The 16,994-nt window shown below is 49.5% G+C and overlaps 1 protein-coding gene across 1 annotated transcript in view; it reads left to right on the forward strand.

Moving 5' to 3' along the window:
* Window positions 1-6: 6 nt before the first annotated feature.
* Window positions 7-16,994, forward strand: part of SNX14 (sorting nexin 14) — a gene marked incomplete at its 5' end in the record, with an annotated part of 30,484 nt that continues 13,496 nt past the window's right edge. Inside the window, 13 exons of the mRNA XM_009072211.1 lie at window positions 7-156; window positions 1,235-1,311; window positions 1,416-1,494; window positions 7,540-7,583; window positions 10,075-10,162; window positions 11,330-11,414; window positions 12,975-13,131; window positions 13,414-13,489; window positions 14,607-14,651; window positions 14,736-14,816; window positions 14,958-15,072; window positions 15,848-16,003; window positions 16,401-16,525. Of these exons, the coding sequence (XP_009070459.1) occupies window positions 7-156; window positions 1,235-1,311; window positions 1,416-1,494; window positions 7,540-7,583; window positions 10,075-10,162; window positions 11,330-11,414; window positions 12,975-13,131; window positions 13,414-13,489; window positions 14,607-14,651; window positions 14,736-14,816; window positions 14,958-15,072; window positions 15,848-16,003; window positions 16,401-16,525 (1,278 nt within the window). The remainder of the gene's footprint in view (window positions 157-1,234; window positions 1,312-1,415; window positions 1,495-7,539; window positions 7,584-10,074; window positions 10,163-11,329; window positions 11,415-12,974; window positions 13,132-13,413; window positions 13,490-14,606; window positions 14,652-14,735; window positions 14,817-14,957; window positions 15,073-15,847; window positions 16,004-16,400; window positions 16,526-16,994) is intronic.

Genomic DNA, 16,994 nt, shown 5'->3' on the forward strand with positions numbered 1-16,994 from the left:
GGGGCCTGCCCGGTGCTCACCCCCTGTGTCCGCAGGTACCTCCACATCCTGATGCTCTTCTGGTCCTTCGTGGCTGGGGTCGTCACCTTCTACTGCTCGCTGGGCCCCGACTCGCTGCTGCCCAACGTCCTCTTCGCCATCAGTTACAGGCCCAAGGTGTGTCGGCCCGGGCTGTGCTCCCGGTAGATGTGTTTACATCAGGTGTGGGTGGCTGTGCTGGTCCAGCTGCAGCCACAGGTGCTGCTCCCAGCTCAGCCCCTCTGCCACCGACTGGCACAGAGTGGGGAGCAGAATGGGCCCAAGGTGTGTCAGTTTGGCCTGTGCTCTCAATAAACATGAGTTTACATCAGGTGTGGGTGGCTGTGCTGGTCCAGCTGCAGCCACAGGTGCTGCTCCCAGCTCAGCCCCTCTGGCACAGAGTGGGGAACAGAATGGGCAGCTACAAGCCCAAGGTGTGTCAGTTTGGCCTGTGCTCTCAATAAACATGAGTTTACATCGGGCAGCAGTCACTGTGCTGGTCCAGCTGCAGCCATGAGTGCTGCTCCCAGCTCAGCCCCTCTCCCACCGACTGGCACAGAATGATTAAGGCTTGGGACTCTCCTTGTATTCCTGCCCAGTCCCACCAAACCTACGTGTGCCTGCACAGACAGTCGTGGGGACTACTCAGGGGTGTTGTTTCCTGCTCTGCTCTCCTGGTGTTTTGGCATTGGGGTCCCAAGCAGTGCAGAAACTCTGTGGTTGTTTCCTCTTTTATTGAGGCTTTTCCTTTTCTAAAGATGCTCTTGTGTCACACCAGTGCTAAGCCTCCTCTGCATGCTGTGCTTAAAATCCCCCAAGTGTTGCTGCATCTCAAACAGAAAAATTTTGCCAAAGCAAATTGCAGTTTTTTAACTTAAAGTGTTTTCATGTGGAGTTTGATAGGACTAAAAACATGTAGTTGCAGCAGTTCAAGGCTGTGAGTAGTGCAGGTTTAGCAGATAAAGCGACTGGTCTGATAACTGGAGCAACCAGTGTCAGGGAGATGACTGGGGAGGTGAGAGAATATCTCCTCACACTTTGTTTCACTGGGAGTGATGTTTCTGTTGGGTTCAGTTATCTCCTGCTGTGCTTTGTTTTGTTTTCCTGCTGGGAGAGCCACTCTGGCTTGGCTCAACTCTGCACTAACATACCCTGAAGAGAAACTCACTGATGTGTCCGTTTCTCCATGTAAACTCCTCCAAATATCTTCTCTCAGCAGGTGGAATTGCCAGAGCTGTTTCCCCAGGGCCACAGCTGTGCTGTGTGTGGCAAGGTCAAATGCAAGAGGCACAGGTGAGTGGGATGTGTGGCCCTGCTGGGCTGAGCATTGCTGCTGTTTCTCACACAGCAGCAGGACAGTTCCAGCTGCATATTGCTCTCTCCATGCTCTCCTACAGACCTACTTTGCTCCTGGAGAACTATCAGCCGTGGCTGGATCTGGAAGTGCCTTCCAAGGTTGATGCATCACTCTCTGAGGTAATTGGTGTTCTTTAGTCCCTGAAAGTTCTGTGGGGCTTTATTCCATGTCCTTTAGACCTTTTGCTTCTGGCTCAGGAGAGGGTTTAGATGAACTCCCCATGGGCTTTAACTTGTGCATGTCAGATCAAAAGAGGGAGCAGAGAGGTGAGGGGGCCTGGCTGCTAACACAGGTGTGACTGCTCCTGTAGCTGAAACAGAAGAAATGTCCCTGGAAATTGGGAAGGATGTTGCAGAGAGCAGTTATAACTGGACATGCTTTTCAGCCTGCTCAGTTTGTTGGAGTGCAGGGTAAGAGAGAATTTGCTCCAGCTAGAAAACTTCTGCCCTGGAAATGATGAGGTGGAGGTAAGGAGCCTCCAAGGAGCATGAGAAGAGACTCTCTACAAGGGCCTGGAGTGACAGGGGAAGGGGCAGTCGCTTCACACAGAGAGAGGAGGTTTAGATGGGATATTGGGCAGGAATTCCTCCCTGTGAGGTGCTGAGGCTCTGGCACAGGTTGCCCAGAGCAGCTGTGGGTTCCCATCCCTGGAAGTGTTCCAGGCCGGGCTGGATGGAGCTCTGAGCAACCTGATCCAGTGGAAGGTGTCACTGCCCATGGCAGGAACCAGGTGATCCTGAAGGTCCCTTCCAGCCCAGCCATTCTAGGAAGCTATTTAAAGTCATCAGGCAAAGCTGCAACAAAAGTCTGTCTGAAAAATGCAGCTGGTGGAGTTACTTAGAACGGCATAAATATCTCGTGTAATAAGACTGTAAATCAGGAATGTTGTGTTGTCCTTATGTCTTCAAAAAGAACTGTCTGAAGAGCAGTTTTGCTTCGAGCTTGGTTTGTTGGTTTTCCCCTTGGTTGGTACTTATGGGATGCGTTGGCAGTAAGCAGAGAAGCTTGTGTTGGGGTTTGGAGCTGCATGTAGGTAGCTTAATACCCTCTCATTGAGAATTCAGCTCTGCAGTCGTGTGGTTGGAGGACGGACAGAGTTTTGCAGGTAGTTGTTGCAGTTAGAGCAGTGTGTGAGGTCAGAGCTGTGTGGCCTAAGGCAGCACCTCAGTCCAGCTCTGCCTGGTGGGGCAGGAGTGGGAGAGAGACCTTAAGGGAAGGGAGGGATGGAGTTGAGGAGTGATGTTAGAGTAGGAGAGATCACTTGTTGGCTTCCTTTAGCTTAGTGAAGTGACTTCCTCTGTGGCTTCAGAACAAACAGTTGTTCTTGCGCAATCACTTAATCTGCAGTTCTGTAAGGTAAGTTGAAGTGCATTAAAATGACAATATTTGGAGTATCCTTTCAGTAGGTTCTTGCTATAGTAATAGAATGTTAAATAAACACTTCTGTGCATATCCTGTTTTTAGGGGTTTGGGTGACAGTTTAGCAAAGGACATCATAAATGCCAAAGAACAGGAAATTTTCCTCTTGAGCTTAAATGGGAATTTAATGCTAAAAAAAGTTTTTTAAAAGTTCTTGGCAGTATCTTATGAATAAGAGGTGTGAGTACTGCAAGGGCAAGAGCAGGTCCTGTCCCTGGGGAGGAACAGCCCCAAGCACCAGCACAGGTTGGCACTGACCTGCTGGAGAGCAGCTCCAAGGAGAAGGACCTGGGGGTGCTGGTGGACAACAGGCTGTCCATGGGTCACAGTGTGTCCTGGTGGCTCAGGGGCCAATGGAATCCTGGGATGCATTGGGAAGAGCATTGCCAGCAGGTCAGGGAGGTGATCCTGTCCCTCTGCTCAGCCCTGGGGAGGTCACACCTGGAGTGCTGTGTCCAGTTCTGGATCCTCAGGGCCAGAGGGACATGGAGCTCCTGCAGCAGGGCCAGGGCAGGGCAAGGAAGATGCTGAAGGCACTGGAGCACCTCAGGGATGAGCAAAGGCTGAGGGAGTTGGGGCTGTTCAGCCTCCAGAAGAGACAACTCAGAGGGACCTTATGAATGGATTCAAGATTCAGATGTGAGGAGAAATGTTCTCCCTGTTGTGGTGTTGAGGCCCTGGGATATTGCCCAGGGAGGTGGTGCAGTCACCATCCCTGGAGGTGTTTCAGAGGTGTCTGATGTGGCACTGGAGGATCTGGGTTAGGGTCTGGGAGTTCCAGCAGTGACAGGTTATTGGTTGCACTCGATAATCTGAGAGATCTCCTCCAACCCTGCTGCTTCTATGATTGTTCCTCATTGCAGATCTCCACGGTGAGAAGGTAGCAGAGGTTCTGCCCACACCATGTTCCCTTTGCCCTCTGCTCTGGGGCTGCAGCTGGCAGTGCTGCCTGGAACTGGATAGCCCATGCCAGGCTGGGGCAGAGGCTGCTCTCACCTTGGGGGCTGATTAGTCATCCATTAGGGAGAAGCTGATACAGTGTGAGCTGAATTAAGGTTAATGAGATTCCAGGGGAGTGCAGAGTGCTGCTGAGGAGCAGCTTCTGCCAGTTCCCAGAGTCATTCTGGGATCTTCTTAGTTTGCATTAGTTTTCCTTGTTCTTCCTCTGCAGGTTGAATTTTGGCAATATTCTCACTTCCAGGTGTGTCCAGTTTGAACCATTTGTGCAGCCTTGAAGTTTGTGTCGTCAAGTGCTTCCAGAATCGTTTAGTACCCACTCAAAGGAGAAGAAATCCAAGTTTTCCTCACAAGGATGGATTTTTCTCTCCCCAGTTGTGATGAGTTTCTCTCATTTTGCAAGTTCTTAATCCTTTGCAGCCTTGTTTTGGTTTATCTAACTGCTGTGCATAGAACCATAGACTTATCAGGGTTGGAAGGGGCTCTTAAGATCATCAAGTCCAACCTGATTTCCTCCACATGGTTTAGAAGAGTAAGGAGAAAACTCTGCTTGGACATCCTCCCCATTGATGTTGATTGTTGTAGTTGAACTCTAGGCTGTGCTCCCATCAGTATGTTACAGTTTGGGCTGTGTCCTGCCAAAATTACACCTAAGTATCATTCTGGCTCCAGTTTCTAATCTGTTTTTCATTGCATTAGTTTCTCTGGTGTTCTCTGTTTAAGGCAGGACATGAGATCTGTTGGTCAGGTTTTTGGTGTCCCATCCAGGTGCTGCAGGCTGTAGAAGGGAGAAGTTAATCCTGTTGTCCTGTCGATGAACTCACTGGTTTTTCCTACATTCTCCTCTTGGCTATGTGAGGGACGATCGTAAGTCAGAGCTGTGGGAGCTGCTCTTGGTCAACACTGTGAGAGAAATACCTGACTGGGTCCAGGTACTGCTGCCTATGGAGCTCTCAGTTTCCTCTGAATTCTCAGGTTCTTGACCTGATTCTGAGCCGAGAGTTTTGTTTTCATTTCCCTGAAAGCAAGAACTGGACAAAATGCATGACAAGAACTCAGTTTGTGTCTGAACGTGCTCCTTGCCAGTCCTGAGCTCCAGCAGCAGCACAATGGGCTACATGTTTCCTTACTGGGAATGGCTTGTTCTGCCCTCAGCAGGTGGTCCCAGATCTGCTTGTGCTGTCTTTTAGGGCTCTGGAATCATGGAACCATCAGGGTTGGAGGAGAACTCTCAGGTCATCGACTCCAACCCTGAACCTGTCACTGCTGGAACCCCCAAACCCTAACCCAGATCCTCCAGTGCCACATCAGACACCTCTGAAACACCTCCAGGGATGGTGACTGCACCACCTCCCTGGGCAATATCCCAGGGCCTCAACACCACAGCAGGGAAAACATTTCTCCTCACATCCAATCTGACTCTGCCCTGGCTCAGCTCAAGGCCATTCCCTCTCTCCTCTCCCTCAGCCCTGGCAGGACACACATCCCACACCTCTCTCCAGCCCTGGCAGGAGTTGCAGAGAGCCAGGAGGTCACCCCTGTGGAGTTGCCCTTGTGGTTTGTGTTAAATCCTTGCTCCTTTCCATTCTGGTTTGGGTTGGTAGTTGTGACCTGGCCCTGACTCATCACTCAGCTCTGTGGTTCCTCCCCACAGCTGGGTCAGTCTGGGTCAGCCCAGTGAGAGGTGTCTCAGCAACAAGGACTGACCAGTTTGCAGTGCATGCTAGAAAATACTTTGGCATTTTTTCTTCTGCTGCTGCTGCTTATGTATTTGAGATTCAGATTAGATGCTGAGATTCAGAGTAGACATTAGGAGAAATGTTTTCCCTGTTGTGGTGTTGAGGCCCTGGGATATTGCCCAGGGAGGTGGTGCAGTCACCATCCCTGGAGGTGTTTCAGAGGTGTCTGATGTGGCACTGGAGGATCTGGGTTAGGGTTTGGGGGTTCCAGCAGCGACAGGTTGATGGTTGCACTCGATAATCTGAGAGATCTCCTCCAACCTTGATGTTCTATGATTCTGTGAACAGACTTTCAGTTCCAAAGCTGCAGCCATGGACAGAGAAGCTGTTTGCAGAGCAGTGCATTGTGTTCCCTCTGGGCACAGTCTCTTCTGTCCGAGGCTGCCCAAGGGCACTTTCTGCCCCAGCAGAAGATGCTCTGCTGCTGTTGCCCCTCATGAGGAGGCACAGAGCAGAAGTGGAGGAGGAAGGAGATGTTCTCCTATCACAGATAGACACACAGCATTGATTTTTTTTCCTTCTCTGAGGCACTTTCCTGAAAGAGCCTGTGGTTTGAGCCCCGAGGGAGGTTTGTGTGGTTCAAGCTCTGCAGCCCCAGTGATGTTGTGATACCTGTGAGCCTGAGGTGTCTGTGGGGTGAACTGGTGGCTGATGTTTTGGCAATGCTGTTGGTCTGAGAGGTTCAGGGTCTGGTTCTTAAGGCCAATGGTCTGTGCTTGCTGAGTGCAGCTGGATGTAATCTCCTTCCCGTTGGCCAGAGATTAACTCCCAAAGAAGATTCTCTGGGATTTCTTGATCTCCTCTAGACTGGGAATTAAAGCATCTGTTGTCATCTCCCCCACCCTGTGTTCAATGGCCGTTTGAGACTTGGGGTGGGGGAGGACACAGGACAGCTCAACACGACCTCAGCTCAGCCATCCAACCTTAGTCCAGTGGTGTTAGAGCTTCAGGATCAGTTTCTGCTCTAGCACCTAAGGGTAGGAGAAAAGGCATTGCTGAGCTCGTGTCTCCAGAACACAGACAGCTAACGTTATCCCAGGCTGGAAAGCATCTCTCCAGAGAGAGGGAAGGGAATCAGGAGCGATTGGAGAAGAGAGAGTTTCTTCCCAGACTTCAGTAGGTGATGTTGTTAGTGGTGGAGACAGGGAATGAGCATTCACCAGCTGGTCAGGTCTGAAGAACTGAGGGGAATTAAAAAGGCTTTGGTGTCGTTTTTGTTGAGTGGGAGCAGCAGAGGCATGGAGGGCCCTGAAGGGATACACGGTTAGGGTCCTGAGGTCTTGCAGTGCCTCATGTGGCAGCACATCCTGCAGGGAGAGCAGCACTTGGTGTGTGAGCTGTTCCCTCCGTGAGGCTGGAAGGGACCACAGTGGGTCACTGCTTTCCTTGAGAGTGGTGAACATAAAGCATTGACTGTCCCACCCTGAGAGTGGGGAGAGCTGGAGAAGGTGGAGAGTTGGATGGAAAAGGATGGAGATGTGGAAGTGTGGGATGGGTAGGACACAACACTGCATCAGGAAAGGACAGGGACTGATCTGAGACAGGAGGGAAAGGCTGTTTTGGGGGAAGATCTCCTGTTCCATAGCCAGAGCTTCACTTTACTGATAGTGCTAGTGGTGCCTGTTTCTTGTTGGCTTCTGATGGACCTGTTTCTTGTTGGCTTCTGATGGACCATCCCTGTTTCTTGTTGACTGCTGATGGACCATCCCTGTTTCTTGTTGACTGCTCTGCTGCCATCCCTGTTTCTTGTTGGCTTCTGATGGACCATCCCTGTTTCTTGTTGGCTTCTGATGGACCATCCCTGTTTCTTGTTGGCTTCTGATGGACCATCCCTGTTTCTTGTTGTGTTTCTTGTTGGCTCCTGTTGGAACATCCCTGTGCTGCTGTTTGCCCAAGGTGCTGGTTGTGATGCAGAGTGGTTGGTCTCGCTGTAAGGTCACAACTCACACACCAGAGTTGTGTGATGTTATGTCCTGTGAGTTTTGGAAGGTGTTTGTGTTTTTAACTCTTCAGTTTCTCTTCTAACATGGTTCTCTTTGCTCTGCTCAGGTGCTTGAGTTGGTGCTGGAGAACTTTATTTATCCATGGTACAGGTAAGAGCTTTGCCTGAAAGTTACTGGTTTTGAATATCATAAATATTTGTCAAATTGTTTAAGAAACAGTCACCTGAAAACAAACATTTCTGGTTCTTTAGTAGATATAAAGCATATTTTGAGTGCTACACTTTTTCCATTTTGTTGTCTCTTAGCAGAGTAGATCAGATCTTTTAACAGAAATCTATACTTCCTTTTATTTTACCTGATGCTTTTTTTTCTCCTCCTGTCTCTGGGATCTAAACTTTCCTGGGCAGCCTTGTTTGCCTGTTGGTTTCTGTTGGTGGCCAATACCTACATGTCTGTGTGTGTAGGACACCGAGGAGTGAAATGGAGCAGCAGCAGAGGGAGCTCGAGCACTGTGTGCTGGGAACCTTCACCTTGGGCAGCTCCAGGTCTCAGACTTCAGATACAGAACACAAGGTGTCTGATGTGGCACTGGAGGATCTGGGTTAGGGGTTCCAGCAGGGACAGGTTCATGGTTGGACTCAGTGGTCTCAGAGTTCTCCTCCAGCCTTGGTTGTTCTGTGATCCTGTGATCTCTAAATTTGGGTCACTTTAGGGTGTGAGGGTTAGTACTTAAGATGTAGTAAACTCCACTGAAATAGGTCATTATACTTGTGCATTTTTGTTTGGTGTTTTTCACTGCTTGTCTTTTAACTCTTTGTTTTAAGATTCATTTTTTCAGCTCCATGAGCAGAGTAGGTCAGAGCTGTCAGCAGTCCAGGTTTGTAGAGCCACAGAGATCTGCTCTGAGTCTCTTGTTCATGCTCTGCAGTAAAACTGTAGAATATCTTGCTTATGCCAATGTCATTCCAAGCAGAGTTTGAGCTTTGAACGAGTCACTCTGTGCTGACCGAATTTTTTGGTCATTGATGCTACTTCAGTGTTCTCAGGTTAGGTGACTCGGTAACTGCCACATTTGAGTCAGATATCACAATGAAAACCTTTTTCTCTGATAGAGACTAAGCCCAGAATTCTTAGACATGGAGCTGCTTCTCTTCTCAGTGCACACAGTGCAGGAGAAGTTCAGGATTTTTGAGTTACAGATCACAGCTTTACATTTTGATTGTCATGCAGCTGATTTTCTGCAGCTTTTTGAGTGGAGTTAGCCAGATTTCCTAAGAATAATTGACACAGAGTCAAAGAAATCACTTCAGCATGCATGTATGGTTTTCATTTATCAGCAGATCCTGCAGGACTTTGCATGCTACAGCAGTTGGGTCTCTGTCCTGAGGCTTTGGACTCTGGAACTGTTTGCAATTAACAGATGGAGCCTTTTCCTTTTAGCATCTCTGTCACGCTGACAGTTGTCTGTAAGTTATGCCTCTAGTTCTGGGGAAATGCAGCCAATTTCTGAAGTGTTTCCCACCAAGTTCTTTGGACTTTCCACTGTGGCCCTGGAGATTTGAGACGTTACAGTTTGCTGATGGTTTTTCTCCAGTGTTCACTCTGCTGGTGATTAAACAATGTCTGTGCTGCAGCTTAGGGCACAGTGGAACAACATGTGGCACAAAGTCATGTCCAAGTCGAGCTGGTCAAGGCACTGATTATCCAAGTGTCAGTAAAGTAACAACTTCTTGGCCCAAGTGTCTGGTTGTGTGTGAGCTGCTAGTAATGATAGTTGCACAATGTGTTTGCTAACCCTTGGCAGTGCTGATCCCTCTGGCAGTGTGTGTTGGCTAACCGTGTTGCTTCTAAAATGTCAGCGGCTGATCTTAAACCAGACCTGGCCCTGCAGTGTTCTCATCTCCTCTGGTTAGCTGCTGGAGGATGGTCTTGTTCCTCGAGCCAAGCTGCTCTCCTTGGGGTGATTTTCCATGCTGTTAGTTGCACAGCATGACTGTCAGGTCAGTAGTGTCTGCACCTAGAGACCATCTCCAAATGCATTTGCTTGAGGGTCAGCAAGGCTCAGTGCTGGTCCTGCCCTTGGCTGTTACCAGGGTCTTTTCCCACTGAGTTGAGTTACAGTTTCTGCATCTAAGACTTGTTTTCATTCAGAAGAAGTCATGGAGTTAGGTGCTTTTCTTCCTGGAATCACCTGGAAGTGTTTTCCCCTGATTTTCCCCTGAACATCCTGTGTTGCAGCAGATGGAAAGTGGCAAGTAGGACAGAGAATTCAGATGATGTTTTGACGTAGTGGTTTAGAAATGTGTTTAAATCCTTTATTTCCAAGCAGAAACCACTTTAAACGAGTCACACTCAGTTGTCTTTGTGCCCCTGAACTAGGCCACATTCACATCTGTGGGAGCTCAGTTGGGTTTTGCCCCAAGGCCTCAGGTGGTGTGTCCTTCCACACTGCCATGTCCCTTGAGCTGCTGTGTGCACAGACAGGGTGGGAGTGCTGTGTGTTCCTGGAGCTCCTCGCTGCAGTGAGCACCAGCTGAAGTCTCACCTGGAGTTCCCATTCCAGCTGTCAGCAGTGCCCAAGGTGCTGGGGTGGGGTTGGCTGCAGGGTGTTTATTCTGTTCTCTTCCATGATGTGCTGCAGGAACATCACTGATGATGAGTCCTCGGTGGATGAGCTGAGAGGGACGCTGAGATTTTTCGCATCTGTGCTGGTTCGGAGAATCCACAAGGTAAGGTGACACACAGAGCCCTTTCTGTTCTCTTTAACGTGTGATCCCAAAGCCACTCCCCATCCAAGTTACTCCTTTGTGCTGTCTGTTCCCTCCTCCTGGAGCTTGTCCCAGTGCTGGCTGTGAACCCTCTGTGAAGATCCTTCACTGCAAGTGTTGAACATGCAGTTGGACGTGACCAACCTGTGCTAGTGGAAGTAGTTACTGTTGTGGCAGAGTATTGGCACAGGTGACCTGTGAAGGTCCCTTGCAGCCCAAACCATCCCCCAGTTCCTGCCCATGGATGTATTTGCTACACCAGTGCAGGCAGCATTAACACCTTGTGCTGATCTTTTGGTGGCTCGATCCAGGTGGGAGCCGTGAGGAGGATGAGCCTGTTAGGAAGTGGTTGGCAGTGTCCCTGTCTCAGTGCTCCTGCTTTCTTGGCTCTGCAAAGTGCAGCAAGGTCCTGGCCTTGCTCTGGTCCTAGCTCTACACATAAGGAACAGACTCATTAGGTGCTTACTAGAAGAGTTGAACCAGAAATGGTTCTTACCTTAGTGCAATATTTCAGAAATATTCTGAATACTGAAGGTGAAAACCTTCTCTTTGCTGTGTTCATCTGTTGGCACACACGTTCTCTTCTCATACAGCAACTGCTTCTACCTTGCTGGCTGTTCTAGGCAGAAAGCACTGCTGACTCAGCTTCCAGAATGACTCGGTGCTGGCTCCTACCACAAATGTGTGTCTTCTTCCCCTGCTCAGGGTCCAGGGGCTCCAGCAGTGACAGGTTAAGGGCTGAACTCGGTGACTTTAGAGGTCTCCTCCAACCTCGATGGTTCTGTGGTTTTAACTTGCTTTTGCTGGTGGTCAGACCTTCACCCAGAACTGAGCTTTGTACACTGTGACCCACAAATCCCACCAAGGTGCTGCATCTGTTGCAGTGGAAGGGTCAGAATGGGGATGAGCTGACAGCAAATGTGCTAAAAGTGTCATTTGTGGCATTTAGCTCTCCATGGTGTTCTGTGCTTTGCCTGAAGGAACAAACATCCTGGTGGTTCATCTAGGGTTCATTTTCTGGTTCAAATGGAGACACAGAAGCAAATTAACATGTTTGATAATTGTCTGTAATGAAATTGGAGGGGGAAAAGAGAATAGATTTGGTTTGATTTGAAAACTCTTCTTTAGGTGGATATTCCAACTGTTGTGACCAAGAAGATGCTCAAGGCAGCAATGAAGCACGTCGAGGTGATAGCCAAGGCCAGGCAGAAAGGTAGGGCAAAGAGCTGGAGTGTTGTCAGCCTCCAGGGCAGGTACAGGTGAGATAGGTGCATTGCTCTCACACTGTCTCTGTTCCACACTGCTGTGTGTGCTAAACATGGTTTCATCCCACGCTGGAGATGTTTACTTTAACTAAAGCCATGAGCTCTTCTTCCTTCCCTCAAAGCTTCTGCTGGATGCCCAGCAGTATCTGCCATTGCTCCTGTGGAGAGTGTGGGGATGAGCAACATGGATAAGGAGACAGTGTAGCCACACTGGGTGTCTCATGGCACAGCAAGGCTCAAGCTAGGAGAGAGTCTTGCAGTGCTGTTTGTGCAAACTTCATATCTCACAGAATCAGAGTGAGAATCAGAATCATTTGGGTTTGCAGAGGCCACAGTGGGTCACTGGTCCAACCTCCCTACTCCAGCAGGGCCAGCCTAGAGCTCATGGCTCAGGGCTGTGTCCAGAGGGGTCTGGAATATCTGCAGGGAGGAGAATCCACGACCTCTCTGGGCAATCTGTTCAGTGCTCAGGGACTGCACAGCAAAGAAGTTCTTCCTCCTGTTCAGGTGGAACTTCCTGGGCATCAGTTTGGTTTGTGCTGTCTTCCTCTTGGCACCTCTTGTTCATGGACTTGGATCCATCAATGAGGTCCCTCTGAGTTGTCTCTGCCCCTCTGCTCTGCTCTGTGAGACCCACCTGGAATCCTGCACACAGCTCTGGGGCCTCAGCCTGAGAAGGACATGGAACTGTTGGAGCAAGTGCAGAGGAGGCCACAGAGCTGCTCAGAGCGCGGGAGCATCTCCCTGTGAGCACAGGCTGAGGGAGTTGGGGCTGTTGAGCCTGGAGAAGAGAAGGTTGTGTGGAGAGCTCAGAGCACCTTGCAGGAGCTGAAGGGGCTCCAGGGAAGCTGCGGCGGGATCTGTGTTAGGAGCTGCAGGGACAGCACAAGGGGCAATGGGCACAAATTGAAGGAGGGAAATTGAGGTTAGATGTTAGGCAGAAGTTTTGCCTGTTGTGGTGGTGAGACCCTGTCCCAGGGTGCCCAGGGAGGCTGTGGCTGCCCCAACCCTGGCAGTGTTCACAGCCAGGTTGGATGAGCCTTGAGCAACCTGCTCTGGTGGGAGGTGTCCCTGCCCAGGGCAGGGCTTGGGGCTGGGTCAGCTCTGAGCTCCATTCCAACCCCTAAAATTCTGTGGTTCTGTGAACTGGGAGGTGCTGAAGGATGTCAGGAAAAGGCAGGTAGAGACAGACCTTGTACTGTGCAGGTGTTTTGCAGAGTCAGGTTACTGAGTCCTGTGATAATCCTGAAGGAGAAGGCTTTGTGGACACCATGCCAAGTGCAGTTGTTTGGTGAAGGGATTCTCATTTCAGGGTGAGGTTTTATGTTTGCATGACCAAACTTCTAAATCTCAGCCAAAGTTCTTTTGTAAAGTGTCAACATTTTGTCACTTTGGCAGTTGCAGATGTGCTAAAACTGTAAACTTCTTAGCTCAGATGAAAAGCAATTCCCTCTGGTGTCTTCCCAAGAAAAGCTGAAGCAGCTCCTGACCTTGTGTTTGGCTTGCAGTGAAAAACGCTGAGTTTTTGCAGCAAGCTGCCCTGGAGGAGTATGGCCCAGAGCTCCACGTTGCCCTGAGGAGCCGAAGAGATGAACTGCACTACTTGAGGAAACTCACTGAGCTTCTGTTCCCTTACATTTTGCCCCCGAAGTCGACAGAGTGCAGGTATGGGAATCATTCCTGACTGTGTCTCCCTTACAACATCCACGTCCTGCGCAGAACAGAGACCTGGGGCAGTGAGGGAGGAAACTCCAGAGCCACTATCCTCAGCCTCCTCCTCATTTCTTGCTCTGAGCTTCCTGATTTGTCTTTAAAATAATTCGTTTAAGGAATTATTAAGCCCTAAAATATTTCCCAGTCATATATAACAGCATTGGAACCTTCACTTGGAAAACGTTGTGATCTAGTGTGGGTTTGGGGTTTGATTTGCTTCATTTTCCTTTTCAGGTCCCTGGCTCTGCTCATAAGAGAGATCCTGCCTGGTTCTGTTTTCCTGCCCTCAATGGATTTCTTAGCTGATCCTGTAAGACTCTGGAGCACAAGAACAATCCTAATTTGTTCCATATTACTGTTTTCCCACTAAGTATGTTGTGGTAGAGCAAACGACACTCAATGACTTGATTAGGTGTGAGTTTTGACTGGGGAAAGAGAAGAGGATCTCGTGGCCAATGTTTGTGTTTGTTCCTGTCAATGTTTGAGTGTTAACTCCCTGACCTGGCTGAAGCACCAGCATTGGCACAGTCCCTTGGTTCTGTGTCTGTGGTGAAGGACTGTGCCCCCTGTGCAGTGGGAGGTGCTGGTGTGAAGCATCTTCAGGTTGCTAGTGCTACACGTGGTCCTGCTTGGCCAACCTGATCTCCTGTGACCAAGTGACCTGCTGAGTGGCTGAGGGGAAGGCTGGGGCTGTGTGTCTGATCTCAGCAAGGCATGGGACACTGTCTCCCACTGGCAGGAAAACTGGCTGCTCGTGGCTTGGCTGGGTGGACTCTTCCATGGGTTAAAACTGGCTGATGGCCCAGAGAGCTGTGGTGGATGGAGCCAAATCCAGTTGGGGCTGTCACCAGTGATGTTCCCCAGGGCTCAGTGCTGGGGCAGGTCCTGTTTAACACCTTTAGTGATGATCTGGACGTGGGGATTGAGTGACCCTCAGTGAATGTGCAGAGACACTGAGCTGGGTGTGAGTGTGGATCTGCCTGAGGGTAGGAAAGCTCTGCAGAGAGACCTGGAGTGACTGGACCTGCCTCAATGGCCTTTGGGCAGTGAGTGCCCAAAGCTGAGCACAGCACTGAGCTGGGACCTCCCCAGTGCCCAGTGCAGGGGGATGACACTGCCCTAGTGCTGCTGCCACACTCTGCTTGGAAGCATTAGTACCTCATTAGATCTGCACCCACAGTAAAAGTGTTTCATATCTCCTCCCTGGGTGAAGGATGTTTCTGTGCAGGTCTCTCCAGACATTCCCTGACTTGCAAAGATTGAAGTGACCACTGAAGGTCAGTTCTCAAACAGGTGTTCCCAGGCCTTGGGTTTTTAGAAGTATCAATATACTCCCAGGTTTAACCTTGGGCATAAATGTACCATTGAAATTATTTTACTCTATTTTGGGGAGTTTCATGTTGATTTTGTGCTGTGTGTTCCCACAGGACACTGTCAACCACTTGCTGCTGATCTTCATTGACGACAGTCCAGTGAGTACACACAAAGGGAAAACAGCAGCAATTTGATCACCCACTGAGGAACTTTCTTACCCCAATGTCCTTTGTCTTCTGCAGCCTGAGATAGCAACGGAGCCAACATCTTCCTTGGTCCCATTCCTTCAGAAATTCGCAGAGCCCAGAAATAAAAAACCCTCTGTAAGCAAAGGCACCATTTATTTCCCTCCCTGTTCTGAATAAGTGTTTCACTTCTGTTGTTCTTGTTCCACAACTCTTTGCACTGTTTCTGTACTCACTGCAAGTCTGAAAATGGTCTGACTGCCTTTTTAACCTGCTCAGGTCCTGAAACTGGAGCTGAAGGAGATCAGGGACCAGCAAGACCTTTTGTTTCGGTTCATGAATTTCCTGAAGCAGGAAGGGGCAGTGCACGTGCTGCAGTTCTGCCTGACTGTGGGTAAGGTTACACACCTGTGGAGCTTGTCCTGGGCTCTCTGAGGAGGGGCAGGTGGGACTGAATGCTCAGTCTCACAACTGGGCAGCATTGGTTTATTGGTGTCCCCCACCAAGCAGAGTCTGATCATCCTCTGGGCTCCTCCTGTTCATGGACTTGAATCCATTCCTGAGATCCCTCTGAGTTGTCTCTTCTGGAGGCTGAACAGCCCGAACTCCCTCAGCCTTTGCTCATCCCTGAGGTGCTCCAGTGCCTTCAGCATCTTCCTTGCCCTGCCCTGGCCCTGCTGCAGGAGCTCCATGTCCCTCTGGCCCTGAGGAGCCAGAACTGGACACAGCACTCCAGGTGTGACCTCCCCAGGGCTGAGCAGAGGGACAGGATCACCTCCCTGACCTGCTGGCAATGCTCTTCCCAATGCATCCCAGGATTCCATTGGCCCCTGAGCCACCAGGACACACTGTGACCCATGGACAGCCTGTTGTCCACCAGCACCCCCAGGTCCTTCTCCTTGGAGCTGCTCTCCACAAGTCAGTGATCCTGTGCTAAGAACTAATAGGTTTTAACTGCAATTTATTTTGTGATGATGTGATGAAAAACAGTTGATAAGGAGGCAATTCCCTTATTCCCTAAGGTTTTGAGATGTCTCACCTTTCTACTGATTTTACAGTTCTGCAGACTCCTGTCTGCTTGAACGTAAGTTGGTGTTGGAGGTTGCTCCAAGTTGCTGTTTGGTTGCCAAGTTGCTCAGGAAATGCTTTTTCTCTCTTGCCCTTCTCAGAGGAGTTCAATGACCGGATCCTGCGGCCAGAGCTCTCAGACACTGAGAAGATGTCTCTGCACGAGGAAGTGCAGAAGATTTACAAGACTTACTGCCTGGATGAAAGCATTGACAAGATTAGGTTTGACCCTTTCATCGTGGAAGAGATCCAAAAGAGTAAGTGTGGACCTGTAAGGAGTGATGTGGGCTGGAGTCTGGACAGCTCTGTGACAAAGGGAGGGCAAACTGTGCTGCATGTCATCACTCTTTGCTTGTCAGAGCTGTGAAGATGGCTATCCCCTTGCCATGGTGTCCTTGAGCTGAGTTTTGCCATTTACTGTCAACGGCTATCCCCTTGCCATGGTGTGCTTGAGCTGAGTTTTGCCATTTACTGTCTTATTTGTAAGACTTCTCATAGCCTCACGGAGGGTGGAGGAGAACTCTGAGATCAGCAGGGCCAACCATTAGCCAACTGCTTACAGCACCTGCAAAGCAACCACAGGCTCAGACCAGAAAAACCCCAAACTTCATATTCCCATATCAGCATCTCATTAATATTTCTAATATTTTCTAGTTGCTGAAGGTCCTTACATGGACGTTGTGAAGCTTCAGACCATGAGGTGCCTTTTTGAGGCCTATGAGCGTGTGCTGTCTCTGCTGGAGAATGTTTTTACCCCCATGTTCTGCCACAGCGATGAGGTAAGTGGGAAAGGTTCGAGGAGCAGTAAAACACTATTGTATTGTCTTGGAAATGCTGTTTACAACACTCATGTGCATGTGGAACTGGAAAATGTGACTTCATTTTCCACTTGGAATTCCAGAGCTGGGCCAAGCTTGGTAAGAAAATGGAGTTTGTTCCAGTCCAACACAAATCACACAATAAAAGGAAAACTCTTAGTTTTTTGATGTAGCAATTTGTGTATATCACAGTACTTCAAAATCCTCTCCACTCCTCCTTTTGTGGTTCAGGTTTGGTGCAAGAGTCAAGTGCCTGATGGACATAGAACACAATCTCTTTATTGGCTTCTAACCATGTAATGGTACCTAAAGAAAGATACCAAAGTTGTGCTTAGGTTCCCTCAGCATTAGGCATCCAGCAGCTCAAAGTCACAGGCTCAGTGAGGCTGGAAGGGACCACAGTGGGTCACTGGTCCCACCTCCTACTCCA

The sequence above is a fragment of the Acanthisitta chloris genome, unplaced genomic scaffold (assembly GCF_000695815.1).
Source record: "Acanthisitta chloris isolate BGI_N310 unplaced genomic scaffold, ASM69581v1 scaffold8323, whole genome shotgun sequence".
Taxonomy (NCBI): domain Eukaryota; kingdom Metazoa; phylum Chordata; class Aves; order Passeriformes; family Acanthisittidae; genus Acanthisitta; species Acanthisitta chloris.